The sequence below is a fragment of the Mandrillus leucophaeus genome, unplaced genomic scaffold (genome assembly GCF_000951045.1).
Source record: "Mandrillus leucophaeus isolate KB7577 unplaced genomic scaffold, Mleu.le_1.0 Scaffold12, whole genome shotgun sequence".
NCBI lineage: Eukaryota > Metazoa > Chordata > Mammalia > Primates > Cercopithecidae > Mandrillus > Mandrillus leucophaeus.
In genome coordinates, this window is record NW_012100320.1 from 6222956 (window position 1) to 6247682 (window position 24727).

The 24727-nt window shown below is 39.8% G+C and overlaps 1 protein-coding gene across 2 annotated transcripts in view; it reads left to right on the top strand.

The window, feature by feature from the left end:
* MAP2K5 (mitogen-activated protein kinase kinase 5) overlaps positions 1 to 24727 on the top strand; it is a 261608-nt gene that overhangs the window by 73784 nt on the left and 163097 nt on the right. For both annotated transcript variants that reach the window (XM_011968648.1, XM_011968652.1), the window contains exon 9: positions 10575 to 10614. In XM_011968648.1, coding sequence (XP_011824038.1) covers positions 10575 to 10614 — 40 coding nt within the window. The remainder of the gene's footprint in view (positions 1 to 10574; positions 10615 to 24727) is intronic.

The following is a 24727-nucleotide window of genomic DNA, read 5'->3' on the forward strand; positions in this document are numbered from 1 at the left end:
CTTTCCTGCAATGTGTTCTCTCCACTCAGCAGCCAAAGTGATCTTTCTAAAATATTAGGTCTCCCCCTCTGCTCATAACCTCTTGGAATAAAAGTCAGAGTCCTCACCATGGCCTAAATGGTGCTACACAGTCTGTTTTCCTTACCTCTCTGACCTCATCTCTCTGAGCTAGCCCTCTTGCTTATTCTGCTTCTGCATACATGTCAAGCACACATTTCCACCTTGGGCTTTTGAATTTGCTGTTTCCTCTACCTGGACTCCCTTTCCCCTAGATGTCCGAATGGTGTGCTCTTATACTGTTCACATGTAACCTGAAGAGAGAGGGATTTCCTGACTTCCTCCCCAACCCTAATATCAAATAGCATGTCCCTAATGTTGATCAGTCTCTATATCCTTACCTTTATTTTTTTCAATGCACTTACCCCCACCTCACATATTGTATATTTATTTGATTATTGTCAGTCAGCCCCTATCAGAAGGTAAACATCACAAGGGCAGGGACTTGATCTCATTTGTTCTCTGCTGTATCCACACTGACTCGCTTATTGCCTGGCAATCAGAGACATGCATTAAGTATTAAATATAAAAAAAGGATCTAGGAGGAGAATGTATCATATACTGTGGAAGAGGTTGAACATATAGTAATGAACAAAATGGACCTTGACCTTCCCCTTGAAACTTACAACAGAGACCCTATATTAAGAATTTACAGCATAGTTAGGTAATTAGAGTTTACAATATAGTTAAATAAAGTGAACACCATACCTGTAATCCCACCACTTTGGGAGGCCAAGGCTGGAGGATCACTTGAGGCCAGGAATTCAAGACCAGCCTGGGCAACATTTTTGTAGAACCCTTGTTCTACAAAAAATAAAAATAAAAATTAGTCAGCCATGGTGGTACTCTCCTGTAGTCTCAATGACTCAGGAGGCTGAGGCAGGAGGGTTGCTTGATGCCAGGAGTTCAAGACCAGCCTGGGCAACATAGTGAGACCCCTTCATTCTGCAAAAAATAAAAATAAAATTTAGCCAGGCATGGTGGTTCACTCCTGTAGACTCAACTACTCAGGAGTCTGAAGCAGGAGGATCACTTGAGCCCAAAAGTTCAAGGCAGCAGTGAGCTATGATTGTGACACTGTACTCCAGCCTGGGTGATGGAGTAAGACCCTGTTGCTTAAAAAAAAAAATACTAGGCTGGGCGCAGTGGCTTATGCCTGTAATCCCAACACTTTGGGAGGCCGAGGCAGGCAGATCACGAGGTCAGGAGATCGAGACCATCCTGGCTAACATGGTGAAACCCCATCTCTACTAAAAATACAAAAAATTAGCCTGGCGTGGTGGCGGGCGCCTGTAGTTCCAGCTACTCGGGAGGCTGAGGCAGGAGAATGGCGTGAACCCGGGAGGCGGAGCCTGCAGTGAGCGGAGATCGTGCCACTGCACTCCAGCCTGGATGACAGAACAAGACTCCATCTCAAAAAAAAAAAAAAAAAAAAAAATTAGCTGGGCCTGGTGGTGGATGCCTGTAATCCCAGCTATTCGGGAGGCTGAGGCAGGAGAATTACTTGAACCTGGGAGGCTGAGGTTTCAGTGAGCCGAGATTGCACCACTGCACTCCAGCCTGGGTGACAGAGCGAGACTCTGTCTCAAAACAAAAACAGAAACAAAAAACGACTACTGATAAGTTAAAGTACATACCTGTGCATTTAAATAACAGGTATTTGAAGAGAAATAATAATTTATAACCAGAACATATAAGGCAATAGAGTAGTTGATACCAATAGATAAATGAAACCACAGGGTAGGAAATCTAGTAGGTAGGGAAGTAAGTAGAAATAAAAGAATGGCATCCAATTGAATTCAGAAAGGAATAAAGTGAAAGAAGGAATTGTGACCATTTAAGTAAATCTGACTATATAAGACAACAATAGTAATAATTCAAAATGAAGTCAAACAAAAAGACTGGACAAAATATGTTAAGATGAGAAGTGCTTGATTGAAGTTAAAATGTTCTAAGATTTTTATATTGTTTAGGAGAAGGATATAGGTGGCAATTAACTTTATATTTTGTTAAGTCAGGTATGATTGTTAAAAGTTATATGGGCAACTAAAACACAGTGAATAGTGAATAGAATGCATAACTTCAAAACAGATGGAATAAAGGGAGAATAATTCTGTATAATAGAGGAAGAGAGAAGGTGATAGGTGTAAATTAAATGAATTAGGTGGTAGAAATAAATCCAAATATATCAGTAATTACAAAAAAAGTAGAGTAATATTAGCAGCTAATAGATTAGGTTGCATTTTTAAAAATACAGCTATGTGCTATTTTAGATTGTATTGGGAGAAGTTTCTAAAATACCAAGACACAGCAAAATTGAAAGAAAAGGGTAGGGGAAAATACCTGGCAAAAACTAATCAAAAGAATGCTCCTATTGTGGTTATATTAACGTAAGACAAAATAGACTTTAAGGCAAAAGGTATTACTAGAGAAATGTTATGAAAATACAAACATTTACAACTGAACCACAAATACCATGTATTAATATGAAAACTCCTGACATGCACCAAAGTGACTCTTAAAGGATAGGTTTATATACATACCTTCATAAAGAATAACTGGGTATTATATGCTTAGCATCTAACTCAAGAAAATCAGGAAGGTGGGACAGGGAGTAAACCCAAAGAAAATGGAAGGAAATAAATACTAAACAAAAGTTAAAAAAAAAAAAAGAAGAACAAAAGTTAATTAGGTGAAAATTCAAGAAACAATTCAACAAAACCAAAAGCTGGTTCCTTGGAAAAGCTTATCAAATATAACAGTGAGAAGCAGAAATAACAAAATTAGGAATGAAAAGGGAACATAATTCTAGACATAACAATGATTTTAAAAATAATAGGATCCAATGAATAACTTTATGACGATAAATTTGAAAACACAAAATGGGCAGTTTCTTAGGAAAAGTTAATGAAATTGCCTTAAAAACCAAAATAGGCCTAGAGCACTTTAAGAAAATTTATTCATTCAGATATTTAATGATTATTTGTAAAATGTGCCTGATGTAGTTTTAGGCACTGGAAATAATAGCAGTGAACAACAACAACAACAAAAAAATGAAAGTCTGTGTTTTCATGGAGCTTCATTTGTTGTGGAGGGAGACATAATAAATTAATAAATTTTATCAGGTGTTGCTAACTCTGTGAAGAATAAAGAAAGTGGCCAGGTGCGGTGACTTACGCCTCTAATACCAACATTTTGGGAGGCCCAGGTGGGTGGATCACCTGAGATCAGGACTTCGAGACCAGCCTGGACAACATGGTGAAACGTCGTCTCTACTAAAAATACAAAAATTAGCTGGGCCTGGTGGCACACGCCTGTAATCCCTGCTATTCAGGAGGCTGAGACAGGATAATCGCTTGAACCCAGGAGGTGAAGGTTGCAGTGAGCCGAGATCATGCCACTGCACTTCAGCCTGGGCAACAGAGTGAGGCCCTATCTCAAAAAAAAAAAGAAAAAAAAGAAGATGAAGGGAGAGTGTGCTGTTTTATGTAGGAAAGACAAAGGAACAATGTAGGACTGAAGGAAGCAGTGGAGCAAGCCAGGTATATATTAGAGAAAGTGGCCCAGCCCTCAGGAGTAGGTGCAAGGCGCTGAGGCAGGAGCACGTTTGGTGGAACAGTTGAGTATTGTACATAAAGGAGACTGGTGGAAGCAGAGATCAGTGAGGTAACCAGAGGCCAGATGATGAAATCCTTGTTTAAGAAGTGGCAGAGCTGGGATTCGAGCTGTCAGTGACTTCAGAGCCCACCCCCTTTGCTCTTGTGCCTCCCAGGATAGATTGGCAGTGATTGCAGAATGCTTCCTTACCTGGAGCAATTTGGATATAATGGTCCTTTGCCTGATTGAAATAGGTTAGTACCTTTGTAAGTTTTGGATTATGTGTTTCCCTGCCCTAGAATACAGGTAAAAAAATTAAACATCACCATCTGTTTTGTGTGTGTGTGTGTGTGTGTGTGTGTGTGTCAGAATTTCGCTCTTATTGCCCAGGCTGGAGTACAGTGGTGCAATCTCGGCTCGCTGCACCGTCTGCTTCCTGGGTTCAAGCGATTCTCCTGCCTCAGCCTCTCGAGTAGCTGGGACTACAGGTATCCGCCACCAAGCCCGGCTAATTTTTTGTATTTTTAGTAGAGACGGGGTTTCACTATGTTGGCCAGGCTGGTCTCGAACTCCTGACCTCAGGTGATCCACCTGCCTCGGCCTCCCAAAGTGCTGGGATTACAGGCATGAGCCACTGTGCCCAGCCAAACATCACCGTCTATTTCCTTTAGGTCCTAAAATATGCATATTCTGTTGTGTCTCCAGTCTTGGCTTTGCCAGTGGCTGTGTGAGCTTGGATAAGTTATCTAACCTGGCTTTTGGGTGCTTCTGCTATGAAAGAAGGGGATTAGGTTAAATAATTTTCTGTATTTTCTACTAGCTCAATAAATTATCTAATTCTATACTAAGATTAAAAGTTAAGACCAACTTCTTTGTCTGGTCATCTAGAACCTATTGTTACAAATGAAATAAGAAAGTATGGGGCCGGGCGTGGTGGCTCACGTCTGTAATCCCAGCACTTTGGGAGGCCGAGGAGGGTGGATCATGAGGTCAGGAGTTCAAGACCACTCTGGCCAAGACGGTGAAATCCCATCTCTACTAAAAATACAAAACTTAGCTGGGCGTGGCGGCGGCTCCCAACTACTTGGTAGGGTGAGGCAGAGAATTGCTTGAACCCGGGAGGCGGAGGTTGCAGTGAGCTGAGATCGCTCCATGGTACTCCAGCCTGGGTGACAGAGTGAGACTGTGTCTCAAAAAATAAAATAAAATAAGAAAGTATGGATAGTAAGTATTCTCTTGTACTCGGCTCTTTGTTATTTTAAATATATGAAAAACTTACACCAGGCTACTAACTTTTTCCATGGCAAAGTGTATGTGTGTGTGCTCAATTTTAAGAGCTGGGACTGTTCCAAGAAGGCCTGTGCTGGTCACAAACAGAATGGAACACTGAAGGACCAAGCACTAAAAATATCTCATAAAAATGCTTCCTCCATGCAGTCATTGGAACAGGTAATTACTGTGGCAACAACAAACTAATTTGAAGTGTTAGCTGTTAATTAAAACATTGCAGAGGTGTATAGTTGTCTTTTGGTGTAACCAGAGCCTCCATTCGAACTTCATTAATCACTTTACAATTAATTTGTTGAGGAAGGTCAAGACAATTGAGATGCAGTATCTGTTGAAAGTAAACAAATTCCTTTTCTCTAAGTAAATACCATTTGCAAAGTTAAGGGACACACTCGACTCATGCCTGGCATTGCCTTTTGTCATCCACTTCTCCTTGATGATTAAATGTTAAATTGGTACTGTCATTGTACTGTAAACCAAACCACATAGCATCTTTATTGCTCGAAATCGAACCCAAACTTCCACGGATGAATTAGCGTGCATCATAATTAAATTATCAAGCCTCTCCTTTTAATTCACTTGGAAATAGGAGACCTTTCTTTTAGAAAAGAGATCGGCTTTCTTGACAAGCTAATTAAGTTGCCAAACTGTCCAGTATGGTATGTATCTCAGACTATCTGCTAATCATTTTCTTATCGCTGTTGCTGGTCTCAGACATCCAGGTGTTGCTTATTCAAAGTAACAACACTGATCTTTTTACAACTTTTGAATCCTTGTGTATATATTTAATTATTTGTCATTATATTTCAATTCTTGGTTAGTGATTCTAATATACAATATTTTTAAAAGTTGGAATTGGAAGAATCTGTGATGTGGAAGGGGAAAAATAATGTATCACAAAGTCTTACATGTTATATTACTTGTATTTACATGGAATAAACTTACTAATTTCCTTTAAATCACATTTCAGGCCAGATGTGGTTGCTCACACCTGTAGTAATCTCAGCACTTTGGGAGGCTGGTAGATCACCTGAGGTCTACCTCAAGTTTGGTCTCAAGTTTGAGACCAGCCTGGCCAACGTGGTGAAACCCTGTCTCTATTAAAAATACAAAAAAAAATTACCCAGGCATGGTGGTGGGCGCCTTAATTCCAGCTCCTTGAGAGGCTGAGGCAGGAGAATTGTTTGAACCTGGGAGACGGAGGATGCAGTGAGCCGAGACTGCGCCACTGCACTCTAGTCTGGGCGACAGAGCAAGGCTCCGTCTTAAACAAGTAAACAAACAAAAAACATAATATAGGGGATAGGGTTCCACTTATAAAATGTGTATCACTTTGTACAAAGTATAAAAAATTATTTTACTGGGCACAGTGGCTCACACCTGTAATCCCAGTGCTTTGGGAGGTCAAGGTGGGAGGATCGCTTAAGGCTTGGAGTTTGAGACCAACTTGGGCAACATAGCAAGACTTCATCTCTTAAAAAACTTAAAAAAAAAAATTAGCCAGGCATGGTGGTATACTCCTGTAGTACCAGCAGTTTGGGAGGCTGAGGTGGGAGGATTGCTTGAGCCCAGGAGTTCAAGGTCACAATGAACTAATAAGATCGCAGCAGTGCAGTCCAGCCTGCGAGACAGAATGAGACCCTGTCTCTGAAGAAAATAATAATTGATTAAGTTTTATTATTATTTTCTGTATCTTTGAGATAGAGTCTCGCTCTGTCACCCAGGCTGTAGTGGAGTGGTGCGATCATAGCTCACTGCAGCCTGACCTCCTGGGCTCAAGCAACCCTCCTGCCTCAGCCCCTGTAGTCCCTACAGGAGGACTATAGAGGACTACAGGCACACACCACGATGCCAGCTAATTATTATTATTTTTTTTTAAAGACAAGGTCTCCCTACATTGCCCAGGCTGGTCTTGATCTCCTGGGTTCAAGTGATCCTCCTGCGTTGGCTTCCCAAAGTGCTGAGATTACAGGCATGAGCCACTGCTCCCAACCTGATTAAAGTTTTATAAGTAGTATTTAGAAATACCAATGAGGTTGTTATTTGAGAATGTCTTTAGACATTTTCAAAGGTTAAATAATTCTTTGGTAAAGTAAACAATCGTCACCTGATTTTTGTAATCTTGCTTTTCCTTTAAATGAGATATACTTGAATTTCTTTATAATTAATTGATATAATAAAAGTTAAGTTTACCTTCCATAACTGGCTTGACCTTTGTCCACTCAAGTAGGAAAAGCAAAATGAGTAAGTTCTTATAACAATCATATATTTGGATAAGTATATACATATGCTTTATATATGTAGTTTCCTAGTCTTGCCTGAATTTGTAACTTTTTACATGTAAACGATATTATAAATACCTATAGGCTCTTAATAACTAAATTATTTCTCTAAGTCAGTCACCTTCAAAAACTCTTGTCAGTGATGGTTCAACTCTGTAAATTTACGAAAAAGTATTGAATGTACCCTTAAAACAAGTGAATGTTATCTTATGTAAATTATATCTCAGTAAAGCTGTTAAAAAATTTTGTCAGTCCTTTCTGCCTGTGGACACTGCAGAGGAAACATCCTTAAAGTCTCTCTTCTGCCTGCCATCATGTCTAAGTCAGAGTCTCCTAAAGAGCCTGAACAGCTGAGGAAGCTCTTCATTGGAGGCTGGACTTTGAAACAACCGATGAGAGCCTGAGGAGCCATTTTGACCAATGGGGAACACTCACGGACTGTGTGGTCATGAGAGATCCAAGCACCAAGCGCCCCAGGGGCTTTGGGTTTGTCACATATGCCACTGTGGAGGAGGTGGATGCAGCCGGGAATGCAAGGCCACACAAGGTGGATGGAATTGCTGTGGAAACAAAGAGAACTGTCTCAAGAGGAGATTGTCAAAGACCCGGTGCCCACTTAACTGTGAAAAAGGTATTTGTTGGTTAAAGAAGACACTGAAGGCCGGGCGCGGTGGCCCACGCCTGTAATCCCAGCACTTTGGGAGGCTGAGGTGGTTGGATTACGAGGTCAGGGGTTCGAGACCAGCCTGGCCAACATGGTGAAACCCTGTCTCTACTAAAAGTACAAAAATTAACTGGGTGTGGTGGCGGGCACCTGTAATCCCAGCTACTCAGGAGGCTGAGGCAGGAGCATTGCTTGAACCTGGGAGGTGGAGGTTGTGATGAGCCAAGATCATGCCATTGCACTCCAGCCTGGGCAACAGAGCGAGACTCCATCTAAAAAACAAACAAACAAACAAACAAAAACACTGAAGACTATCACCTAAAAGATTATTTTGAATAATATGGAAAATTTGAAGTGATTGAAATCATGACTGACTGAGGCAGTGGCAAGAAAAGGGGCTTTGCCTTTATAACCTTTGATAGCCATGACTCCGTGGATAAGACTGTCGTTCAGAAATACAATACTGTGAATGGCCACAGCAGTGAAGTTAGGAAAGCCCTGTCAAAGCAAGAGATGGCTAGTGCTTCAGCCAGCCAGAGGTCAAAGTGGCTCTGGAAACTTTGGTCGTGGTTGTGGAGGTGGTTTTAGTGGGAATGACAACTTTGGTCATGGGGGAAACTTAAGTGGTCGTGGTGGCTTTAATGGCAGCTGTGGTGGTAGTGGTGGTGAATAAGGTAGCAGTGGGGATGGCTATAATGGATTTAGTAATGATGGAAGCAATTTTGGAGGTGGTGGAAGCTACAATGATTTTGGCAGTTTCAACAATCAGTCTTCAAATTTCGGACCCATGAAGGGAGGAAGCTTTGGAGGCAAAAGCTCTGGCCCCTATGGTGGTGGAGGCCAATACTTTGCCCAACCACAAAACCAAGGTGGCTGTGGCGGTTCCAGTAGGAGCAATAGCTATGGCAGTGGTAGAAGATTTTAATTACCGCCAGGAAACAAAGCTTAGCAAAAGAGGAGAGCCAGAAAAGTGACAGGGAAGCTACAGGTTACAACAGATTTGTGAACTCAGCCAAGCACAGTGGTGGCAGGGCCTAGCTGGTACAAAGAAGACATGTTTTAGACAGATACTCATGTGGATGGGCAAAAAACTCAAGGACTGTATTTTTCTAATTGTATAACAGGTTAGTTTAGTTCCTGTTCTGTGGAAAGTTTAAAGCATTCCAACAAAGTGTTTTAATGTAGATTTTTTTTTTGCACCCATGCTATTGATTGCTAAATGTAGTAGTCTGATCATGATGCTGAATAAATGTCTTAAAAAAAAGTTGTCAGAGCAACCAGATTTTCTGCAGAACAGCAGAAAATGATGTTTCCATGTTGGCAGTAGTGGATTATGTAAATTTTGGTTTTATTTTTGTTTTAAGAAAGGGGAAGTTTGGGGGCTCATTAAATATGTTTTACAACTGGGCAGGTGAAGATGAGGAATTCCTGAGGCACTAACTTCTGTTCCCCGTTTTCCCTATGCCATTCCCATCTTAACACCAGATGAGAGGAAGTGCCATCTGATCTTAGCTAGTGTATAAAATCCTCTACAGGGCAAGATTTTTAGTTCTTCGAAACTAACTTGCTTCCTTATATTAATATTTTCATGGGCTTGCAATAACAATGCTTGTTTATGTTATGTGGTTTATTTTGAAATTTTTATTGTATAAAAATGTGTTGCAGATGGTTTCTAAATAATGTGCAGAATATCTAGTCCCCACAGTATATGTGTAAAGGCCACATTTCATTTAAACATAAAAGGTACGGTGGCTCACTCCTGTAATCCTAGCACTTGGGGAGACTGAGGTGGGAGCATCACTTGAGGTCAGCAGTTCTAGGCCAGCCTGGGCAACATCCAGAGACCCTGTCTTTACAAAAAAAATTAAAAAGTAGCTGGGCATGGTGGCATATGCCTATAGTCCTAGCTACTCAGGAGGCTGAAGTAAGAGGATCGCTTGAGCCGATGAGTTTGAGGCTGCAGTGATCTGTGATTACGCCACTGCGTTCCAGCCTGGGTGTCAGAGAGAGCCCCTGTCTGAATCAGTCAGTCACTCAATCAGATAAACACAAAAGGTCTTGATGGATAGTAATGGTATTTTATTTCTGTAAACCCTATTCTCGTTCTTTTTCATAAATGAATACACTTATATTTCTTGATTTAAGTTGTTGTTATTTCACTATATCTGTTCCTTTGAGCTTGTTTTGATGATCTGTTAAGATATAGTTTATCTGTATGTGTAACTGAAAAAAAGAGGCAAAAAGACAAGCAAAAAAATTGAAAAAAAAAAAAAAAGAAAGCAAAATGGCTCTGTATACTGCTTAACATAGAGAACCCACACACACAGTGACAGTCATAAGGGATCTGGAGCCAAAAGACCTAGGTTTGAGGTCTCATTCTGCCACTAGTTACTTTGTGCCATTGGGCAAACTGTTTAACTTCTCTGTGCTTCAGAATTCTCATCTATAAAAGGAGGATAATAATGTATCAGCATTACCTCAGAGAGTTATTTTAAGGTAATGTGTAGTAAATCACTTCGTAAACCATTAAGCTCCATATAAATGTAAATTACTACTGTTGTTAGTGTTCTTTGAAAGTACCATGTATCCCATTGCTGCAGAAATGTTTGGATTTACATTCATGTCTTTAACCATTTTGTAGGTTGTTTAGTGATCCCAAATGATTTTGGTTTTTTTTCTTCCCATAGAGCATATCATGTCCCCAGTGGGAAAATATTAGCTGTAAAGGTAAGTACTGGATACATTTTATGAAATTCTTGATGTTCACCCCTTTCCTTTCCTCTGTTAGCTTGAGTCACAGATACTGTCAAAGAGGAGATGAAATGGTTTAAAGTTTAGATGGTGGGTAGGGGAAGCTGTGGCCCTCTGGTGACATTCAGGCACCTGAAGATCTTTTAAGTATGCCTTAAAATAGTCAGTTGTAAACTCCGTGTATTGTGATTCTTCTTGCCAAGAAGAGAAGACTTCTTTCTGTGTCCCCTGCTAAGTGGCATCACCATCTTCCTTGTCATGCAGCTCAAAACCTTACTAGTAATGTATTCCTTTTCCTTCTTTAAATATGCCACATCCTGTGAATTGCTGTATCCTGTTAGAATTTTTCCCTGAAATATATCCATTTGCTACTTTCTTTCTATTCCCATCCTCATTACCATGGTCTTGGATTGGGCTCACATTACCTCCTACCTGGACTTTTGAAATAACTTCCTCACTGTATTTTCGGTCTTTTCTTTTCCTATGCACCTTTTACTCTGCCATAGATTTGAGAAGTTAAATCACAGATCTGACCGTGTCTTGCTAACTGCCTTCCTCAATCATGTACAACATAAAGCCTAAGATGTCTGCTTTGCTTCTGACTCCTTCAGCATACTGAAATACCCAAGCACCACACCTGCCAATAGAGTCAGGCTACACACAACTCAGGGGCGTTCCAAGCAGTTACCTAGGATGCTCCTCACTTGTTCCCATGCAGTTCGTAATTCACACTTCATCTCTGCCAAACTTCAGCATCCCAGTCCTGCCATGTCACTTTGGATTTAATCTCTGCCACTGCTGATGCTTGATCTTCCCATTATTTTAAATCTCAGATTTCCTTAATGGACTCTGTCTTGAATTGCACTTACGACTGAAGCCTTTGCTAATGAAGTCCTAACCCTACAGAACCCCATTTCCAATTCTGGGCCGTTAGCTAACAAACTGGTCAGGCCTGCCTTGCCCCCGACCTTCCCCACAAATTGTTCAGGCCCTCTACATATTGGCACCCACCTACCTTTATAAACATGCCCTCTGCTTTACCAATCTGTTACTTCCTGTCATGCCTTTTATCTCCAGTCTACAGGCCTTTAGTAATTAAAGTTTTTATTTTTTGAGTATTATGCTAGATTTTTAAATTTTTTATTTTTTTTTTATTTTTGATTGAGACAGGGTCTTGCTCTGTCATCCAGGGTGGAGTGCAGTGGCGTGATCTAGGCTCATTACAGCCTCCACCTCCCACATCCAAGAGATCCTCCTACCTCAGTCCCTTGAGTAGTTGGACCACAGGTGTGCATCACCATGCCTGGCTAATTTTCTTTATATTTTGTAGAGACGGGATCTCACTATGTTTCCCAGGCTGGCCGCGAACTCCTGGGCTTAAGTGATCCTCCTGTCTCAGCCTCCCGAAGTCCTGGGATTATAGGCATGAGCCACTACACCCAGCTATGCTAGATGTTTTATAACTATTATATTTAATCCTTAAAATTACATAGTAAGCCTGTCTATTTTAGATTAAGAGACTGAAACTCAGAAAGCTGAATTGTCAAAGATCACAGAGTTGGAAGGGATAAGGCCAGGTTGTAAAATGTTCATCTGCCTTCAAAGCCCATCTCTGTTACACCATGCAGCTTTTATACAACTTACTAACATTGCTCATCCCTCTGATTTCCATCTATCTTTTCATGGTTTGTCTCTAAGACGCCTTTTTAGCTATCCACAGTGAGAAATTGGTCTCTTTCTCTAACAGTTGCATAGCATATATTTCTGCATCTTTTTTCTCATCTAGGAAACTAAGAATCAGAGCAATTACATTAGAATTGCTTATACCTTTTAGTAAGTTGAAACCGAAACTAAGACTCAGAGCCTCTGACTGCTGATGAAATCGAGAGTTCTTCTTCCATGTCACATCTAGTACAGCACCTAGAATGTGTTAGGTGGCATTATCAAGTTTAGTTTTAATAAGTTAAATAACTTGTGAGGGGGTACAACAGAGCTTCCTTTGAGATATTTTCTTTGACAATTCAGCCATATAGGTCCATAGAATTGTAGAACTGGAAGAGACCTTGGAGATCACGGGTTACAGCCCCCACATTTTACAGAGGCGCTCAGCTCACTGAATGCAGTTCTGTCATACTACCTCGGTGCTCACTGAACGCGGCCCTGTCGTACCACCTCGGCGCTCACTGAGCGTGGCTCGGTCGTACCATCTTGGTGCTCACTGAGTGTGTAGCTCTGTTGTGTGCCTTGGCATTGGATTAACTTTTCTGTACCTCCTGAGCTCCCTTTTCACTAAGAGAATACTTTCACTAAAACTTGAGCACTATTTTCCCATCCATTGAGTTACTTTTTTGTTCCTTTTTTGTCAGAAGTCTTAGATTGTTGCTGATGATATATTTAAAGATAGTCAACTCTAGGTTATTTACTCCAGGAGAGGGGAACAGTGTTATAAATCATCCAGAAATCTATCATTATTTGGCCTTGCCAAGTACATTATACATTTTTCATAATTTCATACATTTTGAATTATGTTTATATAGACTAATATTAAAATTATTATGCATTAGTTGGATGTGGCAAGGGGCCAACAGCTTTTTCTGAAAGGATTAAAAGCAATTTTAAAGAAAGGACATATTTACAGAATAGCTGTTAGGAAAGTAGAGACTGTCAGTAAATGAAAATAGTTGAGATTGACAAATGTACTGTTCACTAGACCTGACCATTAAACTGGGCTTTACGACAAGAACTGTACTATATTCACTTTGTATCTCTAGATTCTGTAAAATATAGTAGATACTCACACTGAGTTGAATGAATGGATGATTTAAGAGCAGATAGGATTATCGTGATTAAACGCTTGTGTAGCCCTGAGCTTGTTGGTCGTTTAGGCAAAAACCACGTAACTTATATAATAAGTCATAATCTAAGAAAAAGAAATTTACCGTTTCTTCAAAACAGGCAGAATTTTTAATTCTTAAAAGTGTGTTATTTTGTTTCCAAATATTTGGAGATGTTCCATCTTTCTATTACTGATTTCTAATTTAATTCCATTGTGGTTACAGAGCACCCTTCCTATGACTTGAATTATTTTAAATTTATTGAGCCTTATGACTCAGAATATGATCTATTTTGGTAAACAGTTCTTGTAAACATGAAAAGAATGTATAACCTGCTTGTGCCTGTAATCCCAGCATTTTGGGAGACTGAGGTAGGTAGATGACTTGAACTCAGGAGTATGAGACCAGCCTGGGCAACATGGCAAAACCCCATCTCTACAAAAAACAAAAAATAAAAAATAAATTAGCTGGGCATGGTGGTGTGTGCCTGTAGTCCCAGCTACTTAGGAGGCTAAGGTGGGAGGATCGCTGAGCCAAGGAAGTTGAGACTGCAGTGAGCCATGATTGCACCACTGCATTCTAGTCTGGGCGACAGAGTAAGACCTCATCTCAAAAAAAAAAAAAAAGAATGTATCATCCACTGTGTAGGGTATTGTATAATGTCAATTAGATCAAGTTAACTGATAGTGTTATTCAACTCTTCTATATCTTTGCTGATTTTTATCTAGTTGTTCTATCAGTTATTGAAAGAGGGGTGTTGAAATACTCAACAATAATTATGGCCTACAGTTCTGTTATTTTTTACTTAATGTTTTTGAAGATATATTCTTAGGTTCATTTATGGTTGTTAGGTCCTCTTGATGAATTGGCCTCACTGACATTATGAAGTAACTTTTGTCCATGATCATATTTGCTCTGAAATTTATAGTCTGATATTAAATTATAGGGTTTATTTTGACTAGTGTTAGCATGATATTTTTTTTTACTTTTAACCTATTGTGTCATTATTTTTGAAATGTATTTCATGTAGGCAGCATATAGTTGGGTCTTATTTTTTAATCCAGTGGATGATCTCTGCTTTTTAAGTGAGTGGATTGCGACTATTTACATTTCATATGATTATTGATATGGTTGGATTCAAATCTGTCACTTTGCTCTTTGTTTTCTATTTGTTCTGCCTGTATGCCCCCCTTTTTAAGTGATGGTTTTAGAATTCATAACTTAACATAGTCTTCCTATGTAAATAGTATTGTACCACTTTATAGTCTAGAAATCTTACAATGGTGTATTTTCATTTCCCTCATTCCAGCTTTTGTTTTATTGTCATGCATTTTACATCATCATATGCTGTAAACCCCAAAATACATTGTCACTACTTTTGCTTTAGATATTTATCTTTGAAAGACATTTAAAAAGTAAGAAAAATAGTATTTTATTTTTATTCATGTATTTACCAATTCCAGTGCTCTTCATTCGTTTGTGTGGTTCAGATTTCCATGTATATTATTTTCCGTCTGTCTGAATGACTTCTTCCTTTATATTTCATATAGTGTAGGTCTTTTGGTATTCTTTCAGCTTTTGTATGTCTAAAAATCTATATTTCACTTTCATTTTTGGAAGGTATTTTAATTTTTGCTGGATGTAGAATTCTAGGTTGACTGTTGTTTTCTTTCAGTTTTTTAAAGATTTCGTTTCACTGTTTTCTTTCTTTCCAGTGAGAAGTTTACTGTCATTTTAAATCTTTGTTTTTCTGTACATTAGAATTGGCTTCATTTCTGGCTGCTTTCAAGATTTTTTCTTTATCACTGGTGTTAAGCTGGTGTTTACATCTTTAATGTCTCTGCTTAACATGTTCAAAACTTCTTCTGCTTTCTTTTTTTTTTTATTTTTATAAATAAAGATGGGGTTTTGCCACGTTGCCCAGGCTTGTCTCGAATTCATGGGCTCAAGCAATCCACCGGCCTCCACCTGTCAAAGTGCTGGGATTACAGGTGTGAGCCAGGGCACCTGGCCTCCTCTGCTTTCTTATCTACTTATTCCATCATATGTGTCATATCTGGATCAGTTTTGACTGATTCCTTTTCTCCTCACTTTGGGTTGCGTTTTTTGCTTTTTTCTTTTTCATACCTTATAATTTTTTTTAAGTGAAAGTTTATTAAGAAAGTAAAGGCATAAAAGAATGGGCTACCCTGCTTAGGCAGAGCAGTCATGCCTTATAATTTTTTTATTGGATACCAGACATGTGGCATGGGTGCTGGATATTTTTGCTCTGCTTTAAGTATTTTTGAACTTTATTCTGATATTGTGATGGTTAATATTGAGTGTTAACTTGATTGGATTGAAGGATGCAAAGTATTGTTTCTGGGTGTGTCTGTGAAGGTGTTAACATTCACAGAGATTAACATTTGAGTTAATGTTAACATAAGAGATTAACATGGAGTCCGTGGGCTGGGAGAGGCAGACCTACCTACAATCTGGGTGGGCACCATCTAATCAGCTGCCAGTGTGGCTAGGATAAAAGCAGGCAGAAGTTGGAAGGACTTGACTTGCTGAGTCTTCCTGCCTTCATCTTTTTCCATGCTGGATACTTCCTGCCCTCAAACATCAGACTCCCAAGTTCTTCAGCTTTTGCACTCTTGGACCCACACCAGTGATTTGCCAGGGGCTCTCAGGCCTTCAGCCATAGACTGAAGTTGGATTCCCTACTTTTGAGGTTTTGAGACTGGGACTGGCTTCCTTGCTCCTCGGCTTGCAGATGGCCTATTATGGGACTTTACCTTGTGATCCTGTGAGTCAATACTCCTTAATAAATTCCCCTTCATATATACATCTATCCTATTAGTTCTGTCCCTCTAGAGAACCCTGACTAATACAGAGATGGTATTTAGTGACTTTTAAATAATTTTATTCTTTCAAGGCTTGCTTTTAAGTTTTATTAGACAGTACCAGCCCAGTGGTTAGTCTAGAGCTAATTTTCCCGGTGCAACTGAGGTAGTACTCTTCTGAGTACTCTACCCAGTGCCTTGGGAATTGCAAGGTTTTCCACACTGACTGGTGGGAACGCAAACTTTTCTTGCTCAGTATTAATCTGAAGATTGTTTCTTCTGAGCCTTTCTGGTGGTTCTCTCCCTGGCCTCAGGTGATCTCCTGACATCTGTGTACAGATCATTCATTACTCAGCTGAAGACTCCAGGACCCGCTCGGCAGATCTCTGGAGCGCTCTCCCTCAGGTCCTCTGCCAGCTCTCTGCCCTCTGCTTCTCTAGCTTCTTTGGCCTCCTCAGACTCTCAGTTTTGTCTTCTCACCTTAGGGAGATGGCTTATCTCTGCCTGGGTTCCCCTCCCTGCACTGGGGCCTGGAAACTCTCTGGTCAGCAAGCTGAGCAATCATAGGGTTCATCTCATTTGTTTTCATCTTTCAGGGATCACTGCCCCGTTCTGGCTAATGTCCAATGTCTGGAAGCCTGTTGATTTGTGTGTGTGTGTGTGTGTGTGTGTGTGTGTGTGTTTTAGTACCTCTTCCTTTCTTTTTTTTTAATTTAGCTTTTAAGTTCAGGGGTACATGTGCAGGTTTGTTATATAAGTAAACTTGTGCCATGGGGGTTTGTTGTACAGATTATTTTGTCACTCAGGTATTAAGCCTAGTACCTATTAGTTATTCTTCCTGATCCTCTCCCTGCCTCACCCTCCACCCTCTGATAGGCCACAGTGTGTGGTGTTTCCCCCTATGTGTCCATGTGTTCTCATAATTTAGCTCCCACTTATAAGTGAGAACATGCAGTATTTGGTGTCCTGTTCTTGTGTTAGTTTGCTAAAGATAATGACCTCCAGCTCCATCGATGTTCCTGCAGAGGATATTATCTCATTGTTTTTTATGACTGCATAGTATTCCATGGTGTGTATGTACCACATTTTCTTTATCCAGTCTATCAGTGATGGGCATTTAGGTTGATTCCATGTCTTTGCTATTGTGAATAGTGCTGCAGTAACCATTTGCATGCATGTGTCTTTATAATAGAATGCTTTATATTCCTTTGGGTATATACCCAGTAATGGGATTGCTGGGTCAAATGGTATTTCTGTTTTTAGGTCTTTGAGGAATCAATGCACTGTCTTCCACAATGGTTGAACTAATTTACACTCCCTCCAACAGTGTAGAAGCATTCCTTTTTCTCCACAACCTTGCCAGCATCTGTTATTTTTTGACTTTTTAGTAATAGCCATTCTGACTGATATGAGATGGTATCTTATTGTGGTTTTGATTTGCATCTCTCAAATGATCAGTGATGTTGAGCATTTTTCCATGTGATTGTTGGCCTCATGTATATCTTCTTTTGAAAAGTGTCTGTTCATGCCTTTTGCCCACTTTTTAATGGGGTTGTTTTTTTCTTACAAATTTCTATAGACCCCTTCCTTATACCCCTTTATTACAAAAAATTAACTCAAAATGAATTAAAGACTTAAATGTAAAACCCAAAGTACAAAAACGCTGGAAGACAACCTAGGAAATACCATTCCGGACATAGGAATGGGATAAAGATTTCATGATGAAGACACCAAAAGCAACGGCAACAAAGGCAAAAATCGACAAATGGGATCTGATTAAACTAAAGAGCTGCACGGCAAAGGAAATTATAAACAGGGTGAACAGGCAGCCTACAGAATGGGAGAAAATTTTTGGAAACTATGCGTCTGACAAAGATCTAATATCCCTTTCCTTTCCTTACACCACTCTAATCCAGATGCTTGGCTTTTTTCTTGTCAGACATGTATACCAGATTTTGAATTGTTCTCAGTAAATAGAAGCTACCATTTATTGATGATTTATGCAATGCTAAGCATTTTGCATGCATTTTTAAAATTAATACTCACAACAACCTTTTGTAACTCTTATTGGTTCCCATTTTACAAAAGCTGAGGCACAGAGAAGTTAAATAACTTGCCCAAGGTCCCACAACTGATAAGTAGTAGAGCCAGGATTTAAACCTGGGTAGTCTTGTCCTAAGTGCCTGTGACCCCCTGCCGGTGCTGCTCACTGCTCTCAGATTTGCCTTGCCAAGGATCATCCTGGTCACATTTCTTTCCCTCTCAAAAGTCTTCAGAGGCTTCACGTCACTTCCCAGATAAACTAAAGACTTTAGAGGATGGAATTCAAGATCCTCCACTATATGTCATCAGTCAGCTTTTATAGCATTATCTTACATGTTTCAATCCTGTGTGTCTTTTAGGTTGAACTCATTGCCTTATCTGAACTCAGGTACTTTCTCACTTCAACACTTTGATTCACGTATTCCTCTCTAATTAGAATGCTTTCACCCGTATCTCCACCTATCAAAATCTTTAACACCCTTCAAGGATCAGCTGAAAAGCCTGCTCTTCCATTGAACTTTTCTGGATAAGCCCTGTCACATATGGTCTATCTCTCATTTTCTTCTTTGAACCTTTCTAGAATTCCCTGTATATGCCTTTTCAGGGTGTTATCACCAACTGCCTTGTATTTTGCTGTTAGTATACCTGTACATTTCCCCTATTATATTGAAATCTTTTTGTAAGTGGGAAACAAATCTTATTTATCTTCTTGCCTTACTCCGTGATTCCTGCAGATCCTTGCGTACAAGGTATAGTACAAAGTATTACACATAACGAGTAAGTGTTCAACACATAATTTGTTGAATGACTGAATGAATAAATTTTTGTTCTTCTGTTTGTTCTTTAGTTCATTCATCTTTTAAAGTAACGTCTTAAAAGCAGGTTCAGCTCATGTACAAAATATCTCATAGCATTCTTTATATGGACCATTGCTCTCACCCAGAATATTTTGTAGCTTTTTTTTATATTAAAGGGTGAAATGGAAGGTTAAGAGTTAGAAGCGTATTTGATCTTTTCCTGACCCTCTCCTGACTTTTGTGTGACTTCAAGCATGTCACTTGAACCTCCCAGTGACCTCAGCTGTGAAACGGGGCTGCTGGTGTCACAGAGGGATTGCGAAGAGCAGCACATCACAGTCCTTGTCCAAACAGAATCATCTGCAGGGTCTGACGCCTGCATGGAATGATGAGGGAAATTTAATTTTCCAAGTAAAGTAGTCAGTTTGACCCACACTTTGAATGTCTGTGGGCACAATTAGATGAGTCCTTGAAAATCTGTTACTTTTCCTACTCAAAATGTTTCTCATGTTATGCTTGTAAATGTTCTTATTTTTTAGACAAAAAAAGTATATTGTAAATGTTTCCCTTTTTAGACTTCTGAGGTAGGAATATATCACAAGATATTTTTAAAAGAAGTTGAATTTTGGAAAGAATAATGTACCATGAATTTCTATTTTACACTATTGAATTTAGAAAATGTTCTGCCTCAAAGAGAACATTTTGAAAATGATGCTAATCACATTTTAAAGGTAACTATTTCATAATGACCATATGTAATTCATGAAATGTGTTTTTACCTTTTTGTGTGTTTGTTTGGTGTAGCTGGTCAAGACAATTGCAGATAAGTAGAGCAGAAAACAAAAATACTGTTAGCCATCTTGTAAACAGAACCTTTTTTTATACCATTAATGTATTCTATAAAATCTTTCAAGTAGTAATGCTTGGAGGATTTAATATATTTCCCAGTATTGTTTGTTTTGTAAGTGGGAAAAATCCATCTAACAAGAAATTTCTTAGCGTTGTATATTGCATGTGCTGATTATCATTCTTTGACTGCTTTGGGTTTCTGCTGCTTTTAAACTAGCATTTAAATGGACCATTTGATTAATCATTTGTATACTGGCTGTAATCCTCCCAAATTTCCTTTCTGAGTTGTACATACTGTAAAAGACAATTATGTTGCCACAGATTAAATAAGTGAATTAAAACAGAATAGCAGCTTAATTTGACCTGTGATTTTGCTCTCTTTCCCTTTAGTGAAGTGTGTGCCACTCCAGCAAATAAATGAAGTCATCCATGACAGCTTGTGATGAATTGCCGTATTTATACTGTATATTTTAATAGCCTCACACTAATTTAAATTGAGCACAGAGTAAATTATAATTCAGTCACTTGACTGCTTATATTTAACTTGACAACTCATCCTTATTTGTCCTGGAGGTGTAGTGGAGAGCAGTGGAAATGCACTAAGGTATTTCAGTTTCTCACTTAACCCTTTCTCCATGGAATGCTTCATATTCAAATTCTCTCCAGTTTGAAACATTTAGCACTTCCTAAGGAGAAAAAAAATAATGAAGACTCACGAAGTCCATACTTTTCTTGGACTTCAAAAAGAAAATTAGTCTTTGCCATGCTTTCACCATTGCCTTCAAATAAGGAATTGGATTTGTTTATTTTTAGCAGTTTTAAAGCTCACTCACAAGAATACCCAGGGGAAGGAGAATTAACCTTCCACCCAGAGTGCCAAGTCTCCCAGAAAATAGAGAGCATTTGAGTAGAGTTATTTTAAGGAGGGTTTTACTTTTCCTCTGAAGTTCTCAGAAATTACTTTATTCGTTTTTTCCATCATTTTCGAATCTCCACTATTCTAGACTAAAGCAAATACCAACAATGATCAAAACAAATTAGAGTACAGCAGATTAGCTCCACAAATACAGTATTCCTTACTACATTTTAGGTCAGCGTGGCATTTTTATTTATTTGGTGGTGTATGTTTTTCATTTTAAATTCAGTTGTGGAAATCAAGCAATCTATTTCTTCTGTCTAAAAACAGCTTCTTATAAAGAGGATTATAGTTGTAAAGACTTTAGTTAAATCCCACATCACTTACTAGGCACTACTGTGAGTTAGACCCTGTGTGGAGTGCTGAGCGGGGGATAGAAAAATGTACAAGACTCAGCCCTTGCCCTTGAGAGGCTCATAGCCACTCTAATCTTGAGACTTCGTTTTTAGGAGATGAGGGATACATGCAGAATGTACATGTTGAAGGCCAGAGCTAGACATTAATTTTGATGGAGGGCTTTGAGGTGAGCTTCATGGAGGCAGTGGTGGCATTCAAGCTGGGTCTAAAAGATAGAACAGGATTTTTTTAGTCAGTGCCTGGAGTGGAGAGAGGAAGCACACCCCAAGTAGAGGGAACAGCAGGAGCAAAGGCTGGAAGTAGGGAAGGCACAGGATATATGTGTACACCAGGAAATGTCATCTGATTTCACATGAAGGGTGGGTTTGTGGTGGGAGTAGTGGGAAGAGGAGTTAGAATAAGTTGTCTGTATTATGGAAGAATTCCTTGAATGTCCTGCTAGAGTTTTAACTTTATTGTAGGTGATGGGAACACAATTAAGGTTCTTGATTAAGGGAATGATATATTCACAGCCAGTAGTTTGGGGTTAATTCCATGATGTTGGCTAGCAATGTGGAATCATGTCATTTCTAGGTTGGTGGTGGCCTGGAGATGCAATATATCTTAATAGTCATATATCTTAGCACTGAATAAATGGCATTTTTGAAACCTTAAATAAATGGTTCTCAAGCTTACTTTGGATTAGGAATTACCTGGGGAGCTTTACAAAATAACAAAGATGTGGGCCCAACCCCAGGGATTCTCATTCTGTTGTTCTGGGGTAAAGCCTGCACCTTGGAATTTTTTTTTTTAATGCCCTAGGTATTATGATTTGAGGCCAGGGTTGAGAACCATTGATTTAAGGTCAATAATAACTTCACTCCTTTTAGCAGAGATTTTTAGAGTGAGAGATTCCTGGTACTTGTCATCATAGTAGGAATAGCCGTAATATTTTATGCCGTAGGATTGAACTGACGCTAGATGAATTAATTTTGTTGGTAAGTTTTACACAAGAACAAAAATGTAAGTGAATATTGTTGGCAAATGACTATTGATCAGGAGAAGTGTTTAAATGTTTCTTGGCAGTTTTGTATTACACTTACAGTCTAGTTTCCTGAGAGCTTTTATAAATAACCCCAAAGCAAACTTTTTTTATTTTTATTTTTTGAGGCAGAGGCTTGCTGTGTCGCCCAGGCTGGTGTGCAGTGGCATGATCTCGGCTCACTGCAAGCTCCGCCTCCTGGGTTCATGCCATTCTTCTGCCTCAGCCTCCCAAGTAGCTGGGACTACAGGCGCCCGCCACCATGCCCTGACTAATTTTTTTGTATTTTTAGTAGAGACAGGGTACACCGTGTTAGCCAGGATGGTCTCGATCTCCTGACCTCATGATCCTCCCACCTCAGCCTTCCAAAGTGCTGGGATTACAGGAGTGAGCCACCACGCCCAGCCGCAAACTCTGGATAGAAACCACCTTTGCCTTTCTTCCCCCCACCTTCCCCTACCCCAAATCAATACCTGGCCAATGTCAGGACTATAAAATGTACTTTAGAATTGTCCTTTTCTTTCCTTGCTCTATCAGCAGTTTACAATGCATCATTTGTGGTTTTTTTCTTCAGTATGATTATATATATGTTCTTCCGTTGTAATACAAAATGTAATTCAAAGTCGAATGGTATATAACTACACTATCATAGTAATTCTGAATGTTAAGTTTTTGTCTAGAAATGTCTAGAGTCTGCCACAAATCATAAAAATTGTTTTCCACCTGTTTTATTCTCCTCACTGCCTTTTTAAAGTAAAAACAAGCTGGGCATGGTGGCTCACGCTTGTAATCCCAGCACTTTGGGAGGCTGAGGCAGGTGGATCACCCGAGGTCAGGAGTTCAAGACCAGCCTGGCCAACATGGTGAAACCCTGTCTGCACTAAAAATACAAAAATCAGCCAAGTGTGGTGACAAGTGCCTGTAATCCCAGTTACTCGGGAGACTGAGGCAGGAGAATGGCTTGAACCCAGGAGGTGGAGGTTACAGTGAGCCAAGATCGTGCCACTACACTCCAGCCTGGGCAACAGAGCAGGATTCCGTCTCTAAATAAATAAATAAAACAATTACTCTTGAATTATTTTCACTGACATGCTGAGTCGAATTTGAGCAGTATGGTCTTCTTTCTTTAAAAAATATGTGTTTGAAATAAACTAGAATTTATTCTAGATAAGTTTATAAATGTTTTACATTTATGGGTTATAAATCACTATGGGTAATATCACTCAGTGATTGATATTTTAAATAAACCATAAGGTACTGAAAAGCCCATGAGACTGAGTCCAGAGGAGGGGGTCCTACCATTCCCAGGCTCTGTGGCTCCTGGGAAGGAAACCTGGTTTCCTCCTCACTCAAAAGAAGGGAGTTAATGAAATAAGATTTCTTTAAGCTTTAACTTTCTATAACAGTATCAGCAAAGAACATTACCTGACTGGGGGGGGGGAAAAAAAAGATGATATATTTTTAAAACTCCTTATTTCTCTCATAACTAAAAACCCCACTTAAAATGTCATTTTTGGCTGGGCATGGTGGCTTACGCTTGTAATCCCAGCATTTTGGGAGGCTGAGGTGAGCGGATCATTGAGGTCAGGAATTCAAGACCAGCCTGGCCAACATGGTGAAACCCCGTCTCTACTAAAAATACAAAAATTAGCCGGGTGTGGTGGCAGGCGCCTGTAGTCCCAGCTACTCGGGAGGCTGAGGCAGGAGAATCACTTGAGCCCAGGAGACAGGTTGCTTGAACCCAGGAGACAGAGGTTTCAGTGAGCAGAGACCGTGGCACCACATTCCAGCCTGGGTAACAGAACAAGACTCTGTCTCAAGAAAAAAAAAGTCATTTTTTGGCCAGGTGTGGTGGCTCACGCCAGTGCTTTGGGAGGCTCAGGTGGGCAGATTACTTGAGCTCAGGAGTTCGAGACCAGCCTGAGCAACATAATGAAACCCCTATCTCTACCAAAAATGCAAAAAATTAGCTGGGCATGGTGGCACGCCTGTGGTTCCAGCTACTCGGTGGCTGAGGTTGGAAGGTTTGTTTAAGCCTGGGAGGCAGAGGTTGCAGTGAACCAAGATTGCCCCACTGCACTCCAGCCTGAGTGACAGCATGAGACTGTGTCTCTAAATAAATAAAATGTCATTTTTATTCATCATCCTCTCTGCTTATTGCCTAGTGTCTGATCACAAATCACAATATAGTTCTTTTTTTTAAAAGACAGGATTTCGCTCTGTCACCCAGGTGAGAGTGCAGTGGTACAATCATGGCTCACTTCAGCCTCAAATTCCTGGGCTCAAGTGATCCTCCCACCTCAGCCTCCCAAGTAGGTTGGGACCACCTGATCACACTATACCCAGGTAATTTTTTTTTTTTTTTCTGTAGAGATGGGATCTTGCTATGGTGCTTAGTCTGGCCATATACCCCTGGCCTTCAGGTACCTTGCCACCTCAACCTCCCT